This window comes from Oncorhynchus mykiss, chromosome 6 (assembly GCF_013265735.2).
Source record: "Oncorhynchus mykiss isolate Arlee chromosome 6, USDA_OmykA_1.1, whole genome shotgun sequence".
NCBI lineage: Eukaryota > Metazoa > Chordata > Actinopteri > Salmoniformes > Salmonidae > Oncorhynchus > Oncorhynchus mykiss.
This window is the reverse complement of record NC_048570.1, coordinates 70048869-70067937: the sequence shown is the minus strand read 5'-3', so window position 1 is coordinate 70067937 and position 19069 is coordinate 70048869. Positions and strand designations below refer to the sequence as shown.

The following is a 19069-nucleotide window of genomic DNA, read 5'->3' as shown; positions in this document are numbered from 1 at the left end:
TCGCTGTCCCTGCCCAGCCAGTACGGAGAGCTGGGGGGAGGGATGAAGAGCAGCGGGGCCCTGAAGAGCCTCCAGGGGCCCCCAGGAATGGGGAGACAAAGCCAGGCCCAGGGACACAGTCTGGGCCAGGGAATGGGGCCCGAGTCTGGCCTAATGTATGATGAGTTTCTGCAGCAGCACCGTAGGCCTGTCAGTAAACTGGACCTGGAGGAGAGGAGGAGGAGAGAGGCCAGGGAAAAAGGTGAGATATACCCTACTGCTGCTAAACCCATTGTTTCAGGCTTGTGTTTTTAGAGTTTAGTTGATTTTGTTTCGATGTTTAGTTTTTGTGTTATGTTGAAAATGCATTCCAGGCTAAAAAAGTGTTAAGATTCGGTTTGTGTAGTGGTAGTATGTACTGAAGTTGTAGGTTGTGGTTGTGTAGTGGTAGTATGTACTGAAGTTGTAGGTTGTGGTTGTGTAGTGGTAGTATGTACTGAAGTTGTAAGTTGTATGTAAGTCAGTACTAACTGTCTCTGGTCATTCCAGGTTACTACTATGAGCTGGATGACTCGTATGATGAGAGTGATGAGGAGGAGGTCAGGGCCCACCTCAGGAGGGTAGCAGGGCAGCCCCCTCTCAAACTGGACGACTCCACAGAGGTACGGTTTTATCCTGCACACACACTCTATACACACTGTTATCCCCTGGCTTTATAATGCGTTCCTCTCCCCATGTAGAAAGTGGACTTCCTGTGTGTTTTTGGTCTGACCACGGTGTCACGACGTGACCACCTGGTGCAGCAGAAGAGGAGGAAGAGGAGGAGGATGCTGAGGGAGCGGAGCCCCTCGCCCCCGGCTGTTCTGTCCAAACGCACCCCTCCTCCCCCGGCCCCCCTCAGCACCCACTTCACCCCAGAGGAGATGGACAGAGCCCCCGAACTGGAAGACAAGAAACGCTTCCTCACCATGTTCAGCCTGTCCCATGTTTCTGTACAGCAGAGGAGAGGTATGTACCCTACATCCTAAACACTACACCATAACCCCTACTCACCATCCAACCTCACTGCACACAGCAACTAACCCCCTAAAGCTGTCATGAACATGGTTATCATGTCCACTGTGCTCTGGAGACATGTACACAGTGTGACAGACACCTGACATTTCACTATGTGTATTCTACATTATAAACTGGGTGGTTCGAGCCCTGATTCTTGATTGGCTGAAAGCCGTTGTATATCAAACCGTATACCATGGGTAAGACCATTTGTTTTGACTGTTCTAATTACGTTGGTAACCAGTTTAGATGTGTTGTGCCTAAGAACAGCTCTTAGCCTTGGTATATTGGCCATATACCACAACCCTTGTGCCTGATTGCTTAATTATACGTTATATATTAAACACACTGCTGCTAGCATGCATTACACATTACTCTGCCTCCCTCTTCAGTGTGACAGCTGGACTTTATGTGAGGAGAAACAGATACAAACTCACATATACACACACACACTGCTGTGGCGAGGCGGGGAGTGGCAGCGGCAGGTTTATGGTGAGCCCACGCTAATCCTGTGGATTTACCACATGCTGCCTGCAGATGGCAGCGTGCAGCCTCACACACACACACACACACACACACACACACACTCTCACAGCAGAGGTGCAAGGATTAAAGAGATGGGGGTGAGATGTTAATGCTCTCTTTCTCCCTCTCTCTTTCTCTCTCTCTCTCTCTCTCTGTCTCTGTCTCTGTCTCTCTCTCTCTCTCTCTCTCTCTCTCTCTCTCTCTCTCTCTCTCTCTGTCTCTCTGTCTTTCTCTCTCTCTCTCTCTCTGTCTTTCTCTCTCTCTCTCTGTCTTTCTCTCTCTCCCTTCTCTCTCTGTCTTTCTCTCTCTCTCTCTCTCTATCTCTTTCCCTCTCTCCCTCTTTCTCTCCTTCTCTCTCTCTCTCTCCCTCTCCCTCTCTCTCTCTCTCTCTCTCTCTCACTCTCTCACTCTCTCACTCTCTCACTCTCTCACTCTCTCTCTCTCCCTCTATCTCTCTCTCTCTCTGCCAGATAATGAGACAGTGGTAGAGTTGCTTCAGGCTATTAAACAGAAGAGCGTAACCTTGGATACCATCAGACATGCCCGTCACCCCCTATGTAAGACCCCCCCAGCACAGAACTCAGGTAAGCGCACGCGCGTGCGCGCATGCACAAACACAAACACACACACACACACACACACACACAAACACACACCCTTCCTCATTCCTTCCCTGCTGTTTGTGGTTAATCTAGCAGACAGGTGTGTGAGAGACATCTCTGTAGTAATGTTACAGCAGTAATGTTATGGGTTGGGGTTCAAATGACTGATTGCCTGCTGATGTCTTGATACAGTATATTTATATGAATCTGGGTGGGAATGTGTCTCAATGCATCTCAGTTCATTGACAGTAACATACACCTTTCCCGACAGATCCTGCCTCAGCGCTTTCCAGCGAATCAGATGAGCCATTCGGTGTCAGTCCCTCCTCCCTCGGCGGACTCCTGGGGCAGCCTAAACCCCCCTCCTCCTCTGACGCACTGAGACCAAAGGACCCCCCTCCTCCGCTCCCCTACTCGGAAAAGACCCGTGGGCTCCCTGAGGGCCCCCCCTCCAAGAGGAGCTCGTCATCCAGCCTGCTGAATAGCCTGCGCCCCCCCGTGCAGCCTAAAGATGCTCCCCCCAGCCTGAACGGCCGGACCAAGCCCTGGGAGAGCTTTACTGCTGAAGAGTTTTCCCAGCAGTTCCACGAGTCCGTCCTCCAGTCCACACAGAAGGCCCTGCAGAAGCACAAAGGTACCACAGCAGCTCTCCTTCATACTCCAGGTAGAAGTTATCCTCAGGCACAGATCTAGGATCAGCTTGTACTGTGAATCTACAGATCAAATCGAATTGCATTTGTCACATGCACAGAATACAACCTTATCGTGACATTCTTACTTTCAAGCCCTCAAGCCCCAAAAGCCCTCAAGCCCCAAAAATGCAGTTTTAAGAAAAATAAGAGTTAAGAAAATATTTACTAAATAAACTAAAGTAAAAAGAAAGTAACGCAATGAAGTATCAATAATGAGGGTATATACAGGGGTTATCGCTACTGAGTGAATGTACAGGTTAGTCGAGGTAATTGAGGTAATACTGTATGTACATGTAGGTAGGGGTAAAGTGACTAGGCATAGATAATAAACAATATACAGTGAGTAGCAGCAGCATAAAAAAAGGAGGGGTAAATGCAAATAGCCATTTGTCTAACTGTTCAGCAGTCTTATGGGTTGGGTTAAAAACTGTTGAGAAGCCTTTTTGTCCTAGACTTGGCACGCCGATACCGCTTGCCATGCGGTAGCAGAGAGAACAGTCTATGACTGGGGTGGCTGGGGTCTTTGACAATTTTTTTGTTTAATTAAAAAAAAAATATCCCTCTCTCTCTATTCTCCCTCTCTCTCTCTCTAGGTGGAGCCACAGTGATCTCAGCGCCCTCTCACCTCCAGGACTCCTCAGTGCACTACAACATTCCAGAGCTGCAGAGCGCCCCCAGCCGGCCGCCCCCGCCACACACACACCCTCACACACACCCGCACGCACACTCCATCCAACACCCGCAGTCACACCCGCACCCCCAGCCCAATGGGCAGCACTGTCCCCCGCACCCCCACCGAGAGCCCCCAGGAGTGAGGGAGGAGCAGTCTGCACCAGAGGACTCAGAAGAAGAGGAGGAAGAGGAGGAAGAGGAGGCCCCAGTACCCAGGTGGCAGGGGATTGAAGCGATCTTTGAAGCCTATCAGGAATACATTGAAGGTAAGCAGTCAGTCACTTGTCTGTTTATTTAAAGGCCCAGTGCAGTCAAAACGTCATTTCAGCCTGTAATTTAAAAAAATTAAAGATATTATTGTTATTATTATTTTTGGGGGGCTGTTTTAGTGGGGTGAAGTTTTGATTTAGTTAATAGACCAATAAGAAAGAGAGTTCCAAACCTCTCTGCCAATAAAATATAGTTTTCAGTTTTCCCCTTCCCACTTAGAGCACTAATATTATATAGAGCACTAATATTTTTTGTTGTTGACCATTTTAATTGAAAACAATCACAATAAGGTACTTAATTGTTACCCAGAAATGATTTGATATTGAGATTATAATGGCTGCATTGGACCCTTAATGTCTATTGTTCTTGGTTTTGGAATGATTCATGTATGGTTGAAATCTGGAGACCAATGAACATTTATGACTTTGGTTAAGAGTAGTTGTAGCGTATTCCCAACACTAGAGGGTAGTGTTTATCCTTTTCTACTATTCTCTGTTGGTCCAACAAATAGGATGTAAACAGTCAAACATACACACTATCTGTAATGAGTTGTGTAGTGAGTTGTGTGCTGTATGCTGCTTGCCTGTGGCAGTATGGTCTGTTGTAGCTCTAGCTGTGTGCTGTTCTCTGGTTATTGGTACATGGGGAGACAGACAGGCAGGGAGTGTTAGCGTGGATGCTAATGAGATCCCAGGTCACATCCCTCAGGCTCATTGTTATTATCTTCTCCTTCCTCTCTCCCTCTCCTCCTCTGCCTCCATCCTCTCCTCCTCTTTCTCCACTCCCCTCCTTCTCTTCCCCTGCCTTCCCCTGTCCTCCCTCCCTCTTCCAGAGCAAGGTGTGGAGCGCCAGGTGCTGCAGAGCCAGTGTCGGAGACTGGAGAACCAGCACTACAACCTGAGCCTGACAGCAGAACAGCTCTCCCACAGCATGGGGGTAAGACCCTGTCTGCTACATCTATCATCACTGAGCTTCCTTTAAATCGTTTGGAGAAAAGATTCTTTCTATTTTAATCAGCTAGGTTCAATTGTAGTCTTCATACTGTACAATAATATTAAATAATGCCACAGAATTCTAAGTAAGTGTGTGTGTGTGTGTGTGTGTGTGTGTGTGTGTGTGTGTGTGTGTGTGTGTGTGTGTGTGTGTGTGTGTGTGTGTGTGTGTGTGTGTGTGTGCGTTTTTGTTACTTTCTCTTTATGCAGTTGTTACATTTTGTTAATGTGGTTTTATTGACTCTACTCCTCCTCCCTCTCCCTTTCTCTCTCTCTCTCTCGCTCTCTCTCTCTCTCTCTCTCTCTCTCTCCCTTCTTCTCTCTTTATAGGAGTTGATGTCTCAGAGACAGAAGCTGGCGGTGGAGAGGGAGAAGTTACAGGCCGAGTTGGAGCACTTCAGGAAGTGTCTGACGCTGCCGCAGCCCCACTGGGCCAGGGGAGGGCACTACAAGGGTTACCCCCCCAGGTGACAGCTCCACTGACCCCCAGGCCTGGCCCCCTCCCTCCCCGCCCAAACAGAGTTTATTTTTATGACCTAGCCTGGATCTGGACCCGGATGGACAGCTCCACAGGAGAGAGGGATGGACAGCTCCACAGGAGAGAGGGATGGACAGCTCCACAGGAGAGAGGGATGGACAGCTCCACAGGAGAGAGGGATGGACAGCTCCACAGGAGAGAGGGATGGACAGCTCCACAGGAGAGAGGGATGGACAGCTCCACAGGAGAGAGGGATGGACAGCTCCACAGGAGAGAGGGATAAAGGATTCATTGATAGATGGATGGGGCAGCAGGGCCAAGCAGTGAAGCACTGACTGGGGCTGCTGCTAGCCTGCCAGGGACGGTGCCACCAGCCAGTGGTCTGTGCTGACCCTGGGGTCAGAGGGTGCAACGGGCACGTCACATATGGGGCAAAGCTCTAGGACGGTATGGTCAACACACACACAAACATACAAAGAGGCACACACTCACACCATTCTCTTCAGCAGGCACCAGTTACTCTCTTACATTGCTGTCCCAGACCCATCCTAGGCTCCCCTCACAGCCACGCCCACACGGACAATCCTGCCCTGGAATGGGTGTGGTCACGTGACAGAGCGCCATCTACCACCAATCCAATGCCCCTACCTCTGGCCAATCGGACAGGACTGAACCTCCCAGCATCTCTCCTGGTGGCAGGTCAGGCCAGCTTTCAAACTTGAAATGCACTTAAAGAGAAAGACCTGAAGAACTACCTGGTGGTACTGTGTTACGACAAAGAACTGTTCAAATTAGGGAAGAACTTACAAAATGCACATTTTGGCATGAATAAAGGAAATGTTTTATTTCGAGATGAGATAAAGAATTTAAAAGGTGCTTCAGCCTTGTATTGTAAATACTATTATGACGAAAAATAATTTTGTATGTTTTTATTACTTTAATCATTGTTCTTTAAGAAGAAGAAAATAAGCCTGCCATTTTTTTTATATATTCACGCTTTTTTGGGTGAAACAGAAAGCTTTGCTTTTAGTGTTTGTTCTGCTGCTGGTCAGGACTGCCCTGTTCAGAGGTGTAGATTGAAGGAGAAAAGGAGAGAGAGAACATGCTCCTCTTCTCCTCTTCCCCTTTGACCCAGCCATGTGTGCTGCCGTAGCAGCAGCCTGAGCTCCAGCCACAGCCCTCCCTCCCCTGGCCTCCAGGCCCCGTAAGGCTCACTGACTCCAAGCCCCACAGGCCTCCCAGATCCATGCACTCCGTCAGAACACCAGCCCCACACAGAACCCCTCCTGTCAGGAACAGCGTGTTTTACCACTCTCCCTGTGTGAGTAGTTAACCATGAGAAAGAGTGAGTGACAGCTACAGTTACAATGTCATCCTTTATTTCTCTCTCTCTCTCTCTCTCTCTCTCTCTCTCTCTCTCTCTTTTATTTATATATATATATATATATATATATATATATATATATATATATATATATATATATATATATATATATATATATTCCTATTCAGCCCTAGTCAAGGGATGAGCCCTTAGTAGAACTGTTGTCTGATAACTAGACCCATCTCTCTGGGCCTTATCATTAAGAACAAGGGACACAACACCCATTATAATGAGACATTCATATCATCACTAAACCCAGAGAGAGGAAACAATGCAGACAGTACCATGTGACAATGCACCGAGGGAGATCTTGTGAGATTCTTCTCCTTTGTGTTTGCCATAAAAGGAAACAGTGCCAAAAAGTAGCCCTCCCTCTCACAAAATATCATGAGGCTTTTTTAAACCTCAAAATAGAGTAATTAAGCTAACTCCCTGAATTTAAATGGCCAACCCACTTCAAAACTTGTTATATTACTACATTGATCCCACTTATTATAAATTTCAAAGCCCTTGCCAACAATTGGATAATGGACGATTTTTTTCTCCACTTGAGGGCCCTCAAATCCAAAGTCAATGAAAGGTTCTCTTTTGCCAAGTATATGAATCATTGTCCTGCTCTGCACTGTGCATCTATAGTGTGTGTTTTCATGCCTACATCAGTCCACCTTGCTGCTGGCCATAGCTGTCTCCTGTGCCTCAGTACCCCTGTTCCCCAGTCTCTCTATTCCCCTACCTTCCTTCTGTGGGAGTGTCTGGCCGGTAGTTTTGTAAAATAAAACGTTTAGCCTTACAAGAGGACCTCCGGCAGCATAGATCGCAATGCAGCGTGGGTATTGTAGTGCTCAGTCAGACTTGACAAGGCTTTGAGTATGTAGTCCTAAAGGGGTTCTGTTTGAACTCCAGTCTGATGCTGTGGATGTGAGATGACCGGGAGGGGAGGGTGGCTGCAGGTCTGGTCCCTACATCCCTCTTTGTTCCACTCCTGGTGAGCTTTCAGAGGAACACCCAGTTAGGGAGGCGGAAGCATGTTTACAGACCAGAGCAGAGCTACAATAGGAGCACCACCTGTCAATCAGACAGCAAGCGCTACCACTGAGTTAAGCAGCCAATGAGTTAGCGGGAGGACCCTAGGCCTTTCCCCAGAGCCTCCTTACTCTACCATGCACACGCAATAGCCCCCTGACTCTATGGAGGATGTCTAGACTCTAGATGCTGTGAAACTCTGATTTTAAAATGTACTTGTTTGAATTAATTGTAATGTAATATATTATTTGTTGAATGTAGTAATTAGGTATTTATGAATATATTGCTGTAATTTCAGACAAAAAATAAAATAAAATATTTGAAAAATGTACTTGAACTTACTTGAATGTACTTGTACTTCCTGCAGGTTCACCATCTATTTTCAGTGTCTGAGTCAAATTCGAACATTGATGTTTGTTTAACAGTGAGAGTGCATCTGATAAGAGATGGGGGTTATCAATTAAGTGTTTCTACTACATTGGATTTACCATCTGTTTATTATGAGGCATGCAAAAACTGACAGACACATATAGTGAAATCATCAAATCAAATGTCAAAACTTAATTATGTGATTACTGATCATAATATGTGATGGTTATAATGATAGTTAGAACATACATGTGATGGTTATAATGATATAACATACAGTGCCTTGCGAAAGTATTCGGCCCCCTTGAACTTTGCGACCTTTTGCCACATTTCAGGCTTCAAACATAAAGATATAAAACTGTATTTTTTTGTGAAAAATCGTCAACAAGTGGGACACAATCATGAAGTGGAACGACATTTATTGGATATTTCAAACTTTTTTAACAAATCAAAAACTGAAAAATTGGGCGTGCAAAATTATTCAGCCCCCTTAAGTTAATACTTTGTAGCGCCACCTTTTGCTGCGATTACAGCTGTAAGTCGCTTGGGGTATGTCTCTATCAGTTTTGCACATTGAGATACTGAAATTTTTTCCCATTCCTCCTTGCAAAACAGCTCGAGCTCAGTGAGGTTGGATGGAGAGCATTTGTGAACAGCAGTTTTCAGTTCTTTCCACAGATTCTCGATTGGATTTAGGTCTGGACTTTGACTTGGCCATTCTAACACCTGGATATGTTTATTTTTGAACCATTCCATTGTAGATTTTGCTTTATGTTTTGGATCATTGTCTTGTTGGAAGACAAATCTCCGTCCCAGTCTCAGGTCTTTTGCAGACTCCATCAGGTTTTCTTCCAGAATGGTCCTGTATTTGGCTCCATCCATCTTCCCATCAATTTTAACCATCTTCCCTGTCCCTGCTGAAGAAAAGCAGGCCCAAACCATGATGCTGCCACCACCATGTTTGACAGTGGGGATGGTGTGTTCAGGGTGATGAGCTGTGTTGCTTTTACGCCAAACATAACGTTTTGCATTGTTGCCAAAAAGTTCAATTTTGGTTTCATCTGACCAGAGCACCTTCTTCCACATGTTTGGTGTGTCTCCCAGGTGGCTTGTGGCAAACTTTAAACAACACTTTTTATGGATATCTTTAAGAAATGGCTTTCTTCTTGTCACTCTTCCACAAAGGCCAGATTTGTGCAATATACGACTGATTGTTGTCCTATGGACAGAGTCTCCCACCTCAGCTGTAGATCTCTGCAGTTCATCCAGAGTGATCATGGGCCTCTTGGCTGCATCTCTGATCAGTCTTCTTCTTGTATGAGCTGAAAGTTTAGAGGGACGGCCAGGTCTTGGTAGATTTGCAGTGGTCTGATACTCCTTCCATTTCAATATTATCGCTTGCACAGTGCTCCTTGGGATGTTTAAAGCTTGGGAAATCTTTCTGTATCCAAATCCGGCTTTAAACTTCTTCACAACAGTATCTCGGACCTGCCTGTTGTGTTCCTTGTTCTTCATGATGCTCTCTGCGCTTTTAACGGACCTCTGAGACTATCACAGTGCAGGTGCATTTATACGGAGACTTGATTACACACAGGTGGATTGCATTTATCATCATTAGTCATTTAGGTCAACATTGGATCATTCAGAGATCCTCACTGAACTTCTGGAGAGAGTTTGCTGCACTGAAAGTAAAGGGGCTGAATAATTTTGCACGCCCAATTTTTCCGTTTTTGATTTGTTAAAAAAGTTTGAAATATCCAATAAATGTCGTTCCACTTCATGATTGTGTCCCACTTGTTGTTGATTCTTCACAAAAAAATACAGTTTTATATCTTTATGTTTGAAGCCTGAAATGTGGCAAAAGGTCGCAAAGTTCAAGGGGGCCGAATACTTTCGCAAGGCACTGTACATGTGATGGTTATAATGATAGTTAGAACATGCATGTGATGGTTATAATGATAGAACATACATGTGATGGTTATAATGATAGAACATACATGTGATGGTTATAATGATAGAACATACATGTGATGGTTATAATGATAGGTCATAATGATATAACATACATGTGATGGTTATAATGATAGATAGAACATACATGTGATGGTTATAATGATAGTTAGAACATACATGTGATGGTTATAATGATAGAACATACATGTGATGGTTATAATGATAGAACATACATGTGATGGTTATAATGATAGGTCATAATGATATAACATACATGTGATGGTTATAATGATAGATAGAACATACATGTGATGGTTATAATGATAGTTAGAACATACATGTGATGGTTATAATGATAGAACATACATGTATGTGATGGTTATAATGATAGAACATACATGTGATGGTTATAATGATAGAACATACATGTGATGGTTATAATGATAGATAGAACATACATGTGATGGTTATAATGATAGATAGAACATACATGTGATGGTTATAATGATAGTTAGAACATACATGTGATGGTTATAATGATAGAACATACATGTGATGGTTATAATGATAGAACATACATGTGATGGTTATAATGATAGGTCATAATGATAGAACATACATGTGATGGTTATAATGATAGATAGAACATACATGTGATGGTTATAATGATAGATAGAACATACATGTGATGGTTATAATGATAGAACATACATGTGATGGTTATAATGATAGAACATACATGTGATGGTTATAATGATAGAACATACATGTGATGGTTATAAAATGACAGTGTAGGTACATATTGTTACAGTACTTAACCATAACACAGCATATCTTTCTATAGTTTTATAAAATGGTTAGTTCTGGCCTGGCATTATGATTAGTTCAAACGAAAAGGTGTTTTCCATTCATGCTATATATCACTGTATTATATCAACAACTCTTTATTAATATTATGATTCAAATGAAAAGGTTCACAACAAAGTATTCAGTGATAAAGTACATATGAATCTCATCACAGCCTGAAGAGCAGTCATGCAGTCACAGTCAGACAAGTTTCTCTACTCCTCCATCAAACCCTATCTACCCTACATGCATGTTCAAATGGAAAACAGCCATTTCAACTTAACAGCCATGTTCCCATGTTTGTGGAGACTGCGTTCACGGTAAAGGCTGCATATATTGACTCAATTACAAATGTACATTTCAATCACACTGTAGCTCAGCTCTTTAGTGCTATGTGTTGAATGGAGCAATTATATAGGACACAACAAATATGTATACAGTAGGCTGGAAGTGGTGTTGGAGGGCCAGTAGGGGGCACTCTTCCCTCTGGTCTAAGGAGTTCCCAATGCCCAGGGGCAGTGACAGGGACATTGCCCTGCGTTAGGTGCAGCCTTTCAGATGGGACATTAAACAGATGTCCTGACTGTGGTCATTAAACTTCCATGGCACTTATTGTAACTGTAAGTGATTTAACCTTTGTTTCATGAATAACTTATTATACCCGTCAATTCCTAATTGTTTTATACTGTATTTCACTCCTCACCTCTACACCATTAAAGCTAATGTCTGGTGAGTATTCTGGCACAAATGGTTACACCCATAGTTGTGTACGACTAGAGATTCATCCAGGTCATTTAGCAACATTTGAGTTTGTCTTGTTTGGAAATGACATTCTTATTCTGGATTGGATAGATTTGTATAACTCTTATTTCTACTTGTAGGTATTAAACATTACCTCCAACAGAGGACTTGTGGAATAACTCTTATTTCTACTTGTAGGTATTAAACACTACCTCCAACAGAGGACTTGTGGATTGGCAATAAAAATAACACACGGGCTACAATGGAAAACTGTTACGTGTAGTTGAATTTCTCTGGACCAAGACATACAGCCACGCAGTCATCAACATCCACTCTGTCTTTTTCTCCACACTCTCTCAAAGGTGCCTCTGGGAATATTATCGCTTTCAAAATAAAAGTCCCCAGGCTACAAACAGTGTCTCAATACATTTTGGCAAAATAAAAGTCGTAACAAAAGTAAGGCTACAGATTTTTATGTCAACATAAGTCTAGGCTTTAGAAGTGCCATGAATTGGTATGCGTTACATCTCTGGTTGTTTTGCTCTGCTCTCTGCCGGACTCCTCTTATCCTGTTGGTTCTCATACCCCCTCACTTTCTTTCTGTATTCTCGGACCTCACCAGCTGCCTTACACAGGCTCAGAGATGCATAATTATTTACCACAGGAAGTTTTTTACACTTGTCCTCAAATTTCTCATCTGGACAAGTCAACAGTTCCATCAATAATTGTCTTGTTTTACCAAAACTTCCCTGGCCCTTTAGTTCACTCTTTATCTCACCATGGATGTATGCACTTGTTGCCCAAACTCTAGGATTAAAATGTGATTGAGCAGTTGTCAGGCCATCCTTATTTATTTTACACCTTGCTGGAACGGAGGTAATTATGGGATTTTCAGCAGTAAAGACTGCTGTGAATTGTTCACGCTCCTTAACTTTTTTGATAATTTTTGGCGACTCCATTGTTTTGTCTTTTCCAAGAAAGCTCTCTGTTAGTGTGTCCTCCCTGTTTAGGAGTAATACACAGAAGTTGGGCTCTGGATAGTATGTGCCTAGAGGAAAGTGTTTTGCTGTCTCAACTCGAATCGCTCTGTCAACCTGGCTTGACCTCTTAAAAGCCCCGTCCGGAAACTCATAGCCTGTTGACATCACCGTTGGGGGGATGCCAGAGTGAGTGTTAGAGTGCTTTCTGACTATCTCTAAATAAGAGCTGTACACTTGGTTAAAGCTTACAGTATCAGCGTCAATAAAACTGAAATAGATCAGAGCGTCAGGATCCTCTCCTCTCAACTCTCTAACAAGCTGTTTAGTTTCTTCATGATCTTTTAGATATTCTCTGATATCCGTATATGGTATACCTTTTATTTTATTTCTACTGTCTACATATTTAATGTCACCATTGGGTCCCCAGGTAAATGAAATCTTTTTAAACTTCAATACCGTATTCTCCTTCATGTTCATCAGCATTGTCAGGTGTCCCCGGAGCTCAGGAGAATCTTTGCCATTGAGGCCAATGATGATGGCCACATCTTTCAGGTGCTCCTCATCTTCCTCCTTAAATCCTGTATCCTCCATCAACTTCAGTAACCTTTGAACCTGTGACTGGATTTGGTCCAGTGGTCGGTTGTTGTCAGGTAGTGGGACCCACATGGGCACATTGATCAGAAACTTGATCTTTTGATCCTGGTTCTGCTTCTGGGTTTGTCAGGAGAAACAACAAAAACAAACCATGTAAGGTTAAAAAATGATAATACTTTTGGTTAAAGGTGTCACGACTCTGACCGAAGGTGGCTCCCCTTCCCGTTCGGGTGGCGCTCGGCGCTCGTCGTCGCCGGTCTACTAGCTGCCACTGATTCTTTCCTCCCCCTCCTTATGTGTTTATTGATTACACCTGTTTTGAGTTTGTTGTAATTAGTTGGGCTTTATTAGTCAGCTGGCCCGCCCGTTTCTTTGTGCGGGATTGATTATTGTAACCCTGGTGTTTGTTACAGACGAACGTGTTGGTTTATGTTCGTATATAGTGCTGGACTGTTTCGTTCCCCGTGTCTGGGGCATTTTGTTGTGAGCACCCAGTGTTTAGTGGGGTGGCCGTGGTTCACCGTGTCTGGGGCATTTTGTTGTGAGCACCCAGTGTTTAGTGGGGTGGCCGTAGTTCACCGTGTCTGGGGCATTTTGTTGTGAGCACCCAGTGTTTAGTGGGGTGGCCGTGGTTCACCGTGTCTGGGGCATTTTGTTGTGAGCACCCAGTGTTTAGTGGGGTGGCCGTGGTTCCCCGTGTCTGGGGCATTTTGTTGTGAGCACCCAGTGTTTAGTGGGGTGGCCGTGGTTCACCGTGTCTGGGGCATTTTGTTGTGAGCACCCAGTGTTTAGTGGGGTGGCCGTAGTTCACCGTGTCTGGGGCATTTTGTTGTGAGCACCCAGTGTTTAGTGGGGTGGCCGTGGTTCACCGTGTCTGGGGCATTTTGTTGTGAGCACCCAGTGTTTAGTGGGGTGGCCGTGGTTCCCCGTGTCTGGGGCATTTTGTTGTGAGCACCCAGTGTTTAGTGGGGTGGCCGTGGTTCACCGTGTCTGGGGCATTTTGTTGTGAGCACCCAGTGTTTAGTGGGGTGGCCGTAGTTCACCGTGTCTGGGGCATTTTGTTGTGAGCACCCAGTGTTTAGTGGGGTGGCCGTGGTTCACCGTGTCTGGGGCATTTTGTTGTGAGCACCCAGTGTTTAGTGGGGTGGCCGTGGTTCACCGTGTCTGGGGCATTTTGTTTTGAGCACCCAGTGTTTAGTGGGGTGGCCGTGGTTCACCGTGTCTGGGGCATTTTGTTGTGAGCACCCAGTGTTTAGTGGGGTGGCCGTAGTTCACCGTGTCTGGGGCATTTTGTTGTGAGCACCCAGTGTTTAGTGGGGTGGCCGTGGTTCACCGTGTCTGGGGCATTTTGTTGTGAGCACCCAGTGTTTAGTGGGGTGGCCGTGGTTCCCCGTGTCTGGGGCATTTTGTTGTGAGCACCCAGTGTTTAGTGGGGTGGCCGTGGTTCACCGTGTCTGGGGCATTTTGTTGTGAGCACCCAGTGTTTAGTGGGGTGGCCGTAGTTCACCGTGTCTGGGGCATTTTGTTGTGAGCACCCAGTGTTTAGTGGGGTGGCCGTGGTTCACCGTGTCTGGGGCATTTTGTTGTGAGCACCCAGTGTTTAGTGGGGTGGCCGTGGTTCCCCGTGTCTGGGGCATTTTGTTGTGAGCACCCAGTGTTTAGTGGGGTGGCCGTGGTTCACCGTGTCTGGGGCATTTTGTTGTGAGCACCCAGTGTTTAGTGGGGTGGCCGTAGTTCACCGTGTCTGGGGCATTTTGTTGTGAGCACCCAGTGTTTAGTGGGGTGGCCGTGGTTCACCGTGTCTGGGGCATTTTGTTGTGAGCACCCAGTGTTTAGTGGGGTGGCCGTGGTTCCCCGTGTCTGGGGCATTTTGTTGTGAGCACCCAGTGTTTAGTGGGGTGGCCGTGGTTCACCGTGTCTGGGGCATTTTGTTGTGAGCACCCAGTGTTTAGTGGGGTGGCCGTAGTTCACCGTGTCTGGGGCATTTTGTTGTGAGCACCCAGTGTTTAGTGGGGTGGCCGTGGTTCACCGTGTCTGGGGCATTTTGTTGTGAGCACCCAGTGTTTAGTGGGGTGGCCGTGGTTCACCGTGTCTGGGGCATTTTGTTGTGAGCACCCAGTGTTTAGTGGGGTGGCCGTGGTTCACCGTGTCTGGGGCATTTTGTTGTGAGCACCCAGTGTTTAGTGGGGTGGCCGTGGTTCACCGTGTCTGGGGCATTTTGTTGTGAGCACCCAGTGTTTAGTGGGGTGGCCGTGGTTCACCGTGTCTGGGGCATTTTGTTGTGAGCACCCAGTGTTTAGTGGGGTGGCCGTGGTTCACCGTGTCTGGGGCATTTTGTTGTGAGCACCCAGTGTTTAGTGGGGTGGCCGTGGTTCACCGTGTCTGGGGCATTTTGTTGTGAGCACCCAGTGTTTAGTGGGGTGGCCGTAGTTCACCGTGTCTGGGGCATTTTGTTGTGAGCACCCAGTGTTTAGTGGGGTGGCCGTGGTTCACCGTGTCTGGGGCATTTTGTTTTGAGCACCCAGTGTTTAGTGGGGTGGCCGTGGTTCACCGTGTGTGCATTAAAAGAGCACTATATTGAACTCTCTGTTTTCCTCCGACTTCACACTCACGACACCCAGTACCTTACAAAAGGTCACTGTTAGAAATTTGCAGTATCCCTTGGAGAGGACCGATTTAAACTCTGAAGATCATTGACCTCTCACTGTATTTCATATATTTGATCCCTGATGTTTTTCTATTACAATGACACTGTTGTTGGCTCACCTGACTGGACCCCTGGTTGAGCTCGTTCCTTCCATCTTGGTCCCCTCTTTTATTCTTCATCTTATTAGAAGGCTCTGGCTGCCCTGGTTGTGGGGTGTTGTTCGACCTCTTGGCACCAGTGGGAAACATTTGCAGCTCAGTATTCTCCAATCTGCAGAACAAAACGGAAATAAATCATGTTTTTAAAAAAAAAAAGTTATAACAAGTTATAACATAGCTACCAGTAATAGGAACACGTACTTTGAGAGGACTGTGTCCCCCCCATCACCCAAATGTTTTCCTCCAAAACATCCTTCATGAGTCATTTTCTCCCTACCGTAGTATGCGTTCGCTGGTGTCTGGGTTGTTGACATAAGACTGTCTGGTGGGCTGCTTCATAATAGAGCCTGAGGGGAGAAACGGGCTATTCAGAGACAGAGCATTTTGGGAAAGAGGTAGAGTTAGTTAGATTGAATGTGTAGTGATAAACCATTCTCTTCTAACCTTGTGTTACATTACTAGCTGGGACGCCTACAGGTTCATCAGATGCCATCCCCAAACAGCAGGAGAACATTGAGGAGCGTGGCTGGGTTACCGGAACCGTCATAGGGGATCTTTCTTCTGATCTTTCTCTCTGTTGTCTGTTGTTACCCTCCATGATGTCTCAGACAGACCTACTGTATAAAAGCACAAGACTCAGAGGAGGAAAGGATCTATTTCAAATCAAATGATATGTGCAATACATCTCCTTTTCATAAATCTTCTTCTTAATTTGCTAAATAATTGTAAATAGTAATATTTTTTTGCACTGTCCTGTTACCAAGAATGGATTCTCATTTCATTGCTGGCTATTGACATTTTATAAATCCAACCATGCTTCATTGATACTTGAATGTTGATAGAGAATATACTAGAGCTTAGAATAGCATACTACATTTGATGAAGATATCGATCAACGCATTCACTATTTCCTTGTTTCTTAGTGAAACAAAATGATTCAGATGAAGGTTTTTCCTAATGCCTCTAAAGACGGAGATGAGATTAGGCCTATCTAAAAATACATATCTGTTGATGTTCTCAGCAATCTACCCCAGTAGTTTCCCTGTGGGACTTGTGTTGTGTTGCAGGTCACCAACATTCCTCCACCATGCTGAATCTTTCATTAGAGACCCATCTTCCTTTTCGGATATGTTCGCAAGAAAACACCCGATATATCTTGTCACATTATAGCCTATATAGGGGTTAATATTTAAGTGCGTAGCCTGAATGGTCCCAGAAGCATAGCAATGACTATGCATCCGGGACCATCCCGGACGAGACCATTGTGGCTATGCTTCCGGGGCCATTCTGGCTACGCTTCCGGGCCATTCTGGCTACGCTTCCGGGCCATTCTGGCTATGCTTCCGGGCCATTCTGGCTATGCTTCCGGGCCATTCTGGCTATGCTTCCGGGCCATTCTGGCTACGCTTCCGGGCCATTATGGCTACGCTTCCGGGCCATTCTGGCTATGCTTCCGGGCCATTATGTCTATGCTTCTTGGACCATTATGGCTATATGTGATAACCTCCCCTCATGCAATGCTTTATTATAAAGGTCATATTACTTCACCCTTCCCCCTCGCGGTGAGTCAGCCCCAAGAAAACACCCGACGGAACTTGAGAGGATCTGCAGAGAAGAATGGGAGAAACTCCCCAAATACAGGTGTGCCAAGCTTGTAGCGTCATACCCAAGAAGACTTGAGGCGGCGGTTTAACAAAGTACTGAGTAAACGGTCTGAGTACATATGTAAATGTGATATTTTCGTTATTTATTTATTTATTTATTTTTAAATGTAACAAAATGTGGAAAAGTCAAGGGGTCTGAATATTTTCTGAATGCACTGTATCTGTTTTTCCATTTCGAAATAAAAGCATTTTATGTATCTAGCCCCTCTTATGAAACTACTATATTTTAGTTATAACATTTTCATGAATCTTCAAAAAATGTTTGAATTTTTTCCACTTTGTCTTTACAGAATATTTAGTGTAGCTCATTGACAAAAAAATGGCAATCAAATCCATTTTAATCCCACTTTGTAACGCAATCAAATTTGAATAAATCCAAGGGGGTTGTAGACTTTCTAGAGGCACTGTATATCCAAAATGTAAAATGTAGTTCCACTGTCAAAATTCACAGTGCTTGACTTGTGTAGGAGCTCACCAGAGCTGAGTACCGGCACTTAACATTTTCTACTGCTTGAGCTCAAATACAAATAAGTTTCAAACATACACATCATACCAACTTTAAAGGGATATTTTCATCAAATACAAATTAACATTATTTTCCACCTACTGGTACCTTGGCTGTAGTCGATTCAACAAGGCCGTGTTTAGATATTCCCGTAGATACTTAGTCTTATATTTAGTTTTGTTAATATTACTGTTAACACTTATGCCGCTGTAATAACACTAACATTTTATTAACATTGCATTTTCCAAATTGCATAGCAAGGTAGTTGAGTTGATCATTTACAGTAAAGGTAATTTAAAGGCAATTTACACTCGAGTCTTGTACTGAATCCTTGTACTGAGTCCTTTAGTGTCAATAGAATTACATAACAAAAATACTTTGCTAAGTTGTCATATAGGCCTATATTCCCTGTTTCTGATAGTCAATCCTGTCAATTTAGACAAATACGTAAATATACAATCAAAAGTCTTACCCACTATTCGTCTGCTGATCACTCCCCTGTCTTTATATTCCTTTTTTATTTATGCTTCAATGAGTGTTCCTTTGAGGCAGAAGCTCTGTATGTGAGCTGTTGAAGGTTCCTCTTTATGAAGCCCAGAATAGGATGTGGTCTCTTATACCTCTGAAGAATGAAGTTATCTACATATTCTGCTCCTTTTGTAATAGGTGGAGGGAAGCATCTGAGAGGGAGAGGCATACTGTATAGCCTTCCCTGCAGTCATCTGTCATGGTAATTTCCTGTATTACTAAATAAAGAGAGTTTACAAACCACACACAAGTCAGAGTTATACTTAAACTTTATATTTTAATAATATGAACTTCACCATAGCCCTGTGACTCTCAGATCAATTCAGTGTCTATAAATCAATTCTGAGAGTCCTTACAATAGAATACTTCATCTTTTATAGCCAAGATACACCCTTCTCAACTCAGAATGAT

General features: G+C 44.5%; 2 protein-coding genes across 4 annotated transcripts in view; one reads left to right on the top strand and one right to left on the bottom strand.

The window, feature by feature from the left end:
* The window catches only part of gse1 (Gse1 coiled-coil protein), a 456459-nt gene extending 451068 nt beyond the window's left edge, over positions 1-5391 (top strand). Inside the window, exons 10-17 of the mRNA XM_036980868.1 lie at positions 1-241; positions 529-641; positions 720-987; positions 2031-2144; positions 2434-2796; positions 3448-3792; positions 4629-4732; positions 5119-5391. The exon at positions 1-241 is cut by the window's left edge and continues 388 nt beyond it. Of these exons, the coding sequence (XP_036836763.1) occupies positions 1-241; positions 529-641; positions 720-987; positions 2031-2144; positions 2434-2796; positions 3448-3792; positions 4629-4732; positions 5119-5259 (1689 nt within the window). The 3' untranslated portion in view covers positions 5260-5391. The remainder of the gene's footprint in view (positions 242-528; positions 642-719; positions 988-2030; positions 2145-2433; positions 2797-3447; positions 3793-4628; positions 4733-5118) is intronic.
* Positions 5392-9874: 4483 nt separating this feature from the next.
* Positions 9875-18788, bottom strand: LOC110526484. Of its 3 annotated transcripts, none has more exons than XM_036980865.1 (5): positions 18603-18788; positions 16406-16578; positions 16239-16308; positions 15923-16073; positions 9875-13273 (listed from the first exon to the last, which is right to left on the bottom strand). In XM_036980865.1, exons 2-5 carry the CDS (start codon positions 16557-16559, stop codon positions 12104-12106), a joined length of 1545 nt encoding a protein of 514 aa, XP_036836760.1. In that variant the 5' UTR covers positions 16560-16578; positions 18603-18788; the 3' UTR covers positions 9875-12103. The 3 variants fall into 3 exon arrangements, with proteins under 3 accessions (XP_036836760.1, XP_036836762.1, XP_036836761.1); XM_036980867.1 differs by having other exon boundaries at positions 9875-13270; XM_036980866.1 differs by having other exon boundaries at positions 16406-16575.
* Positions 18789-19069: the final 281 nt, after the last annotated feature.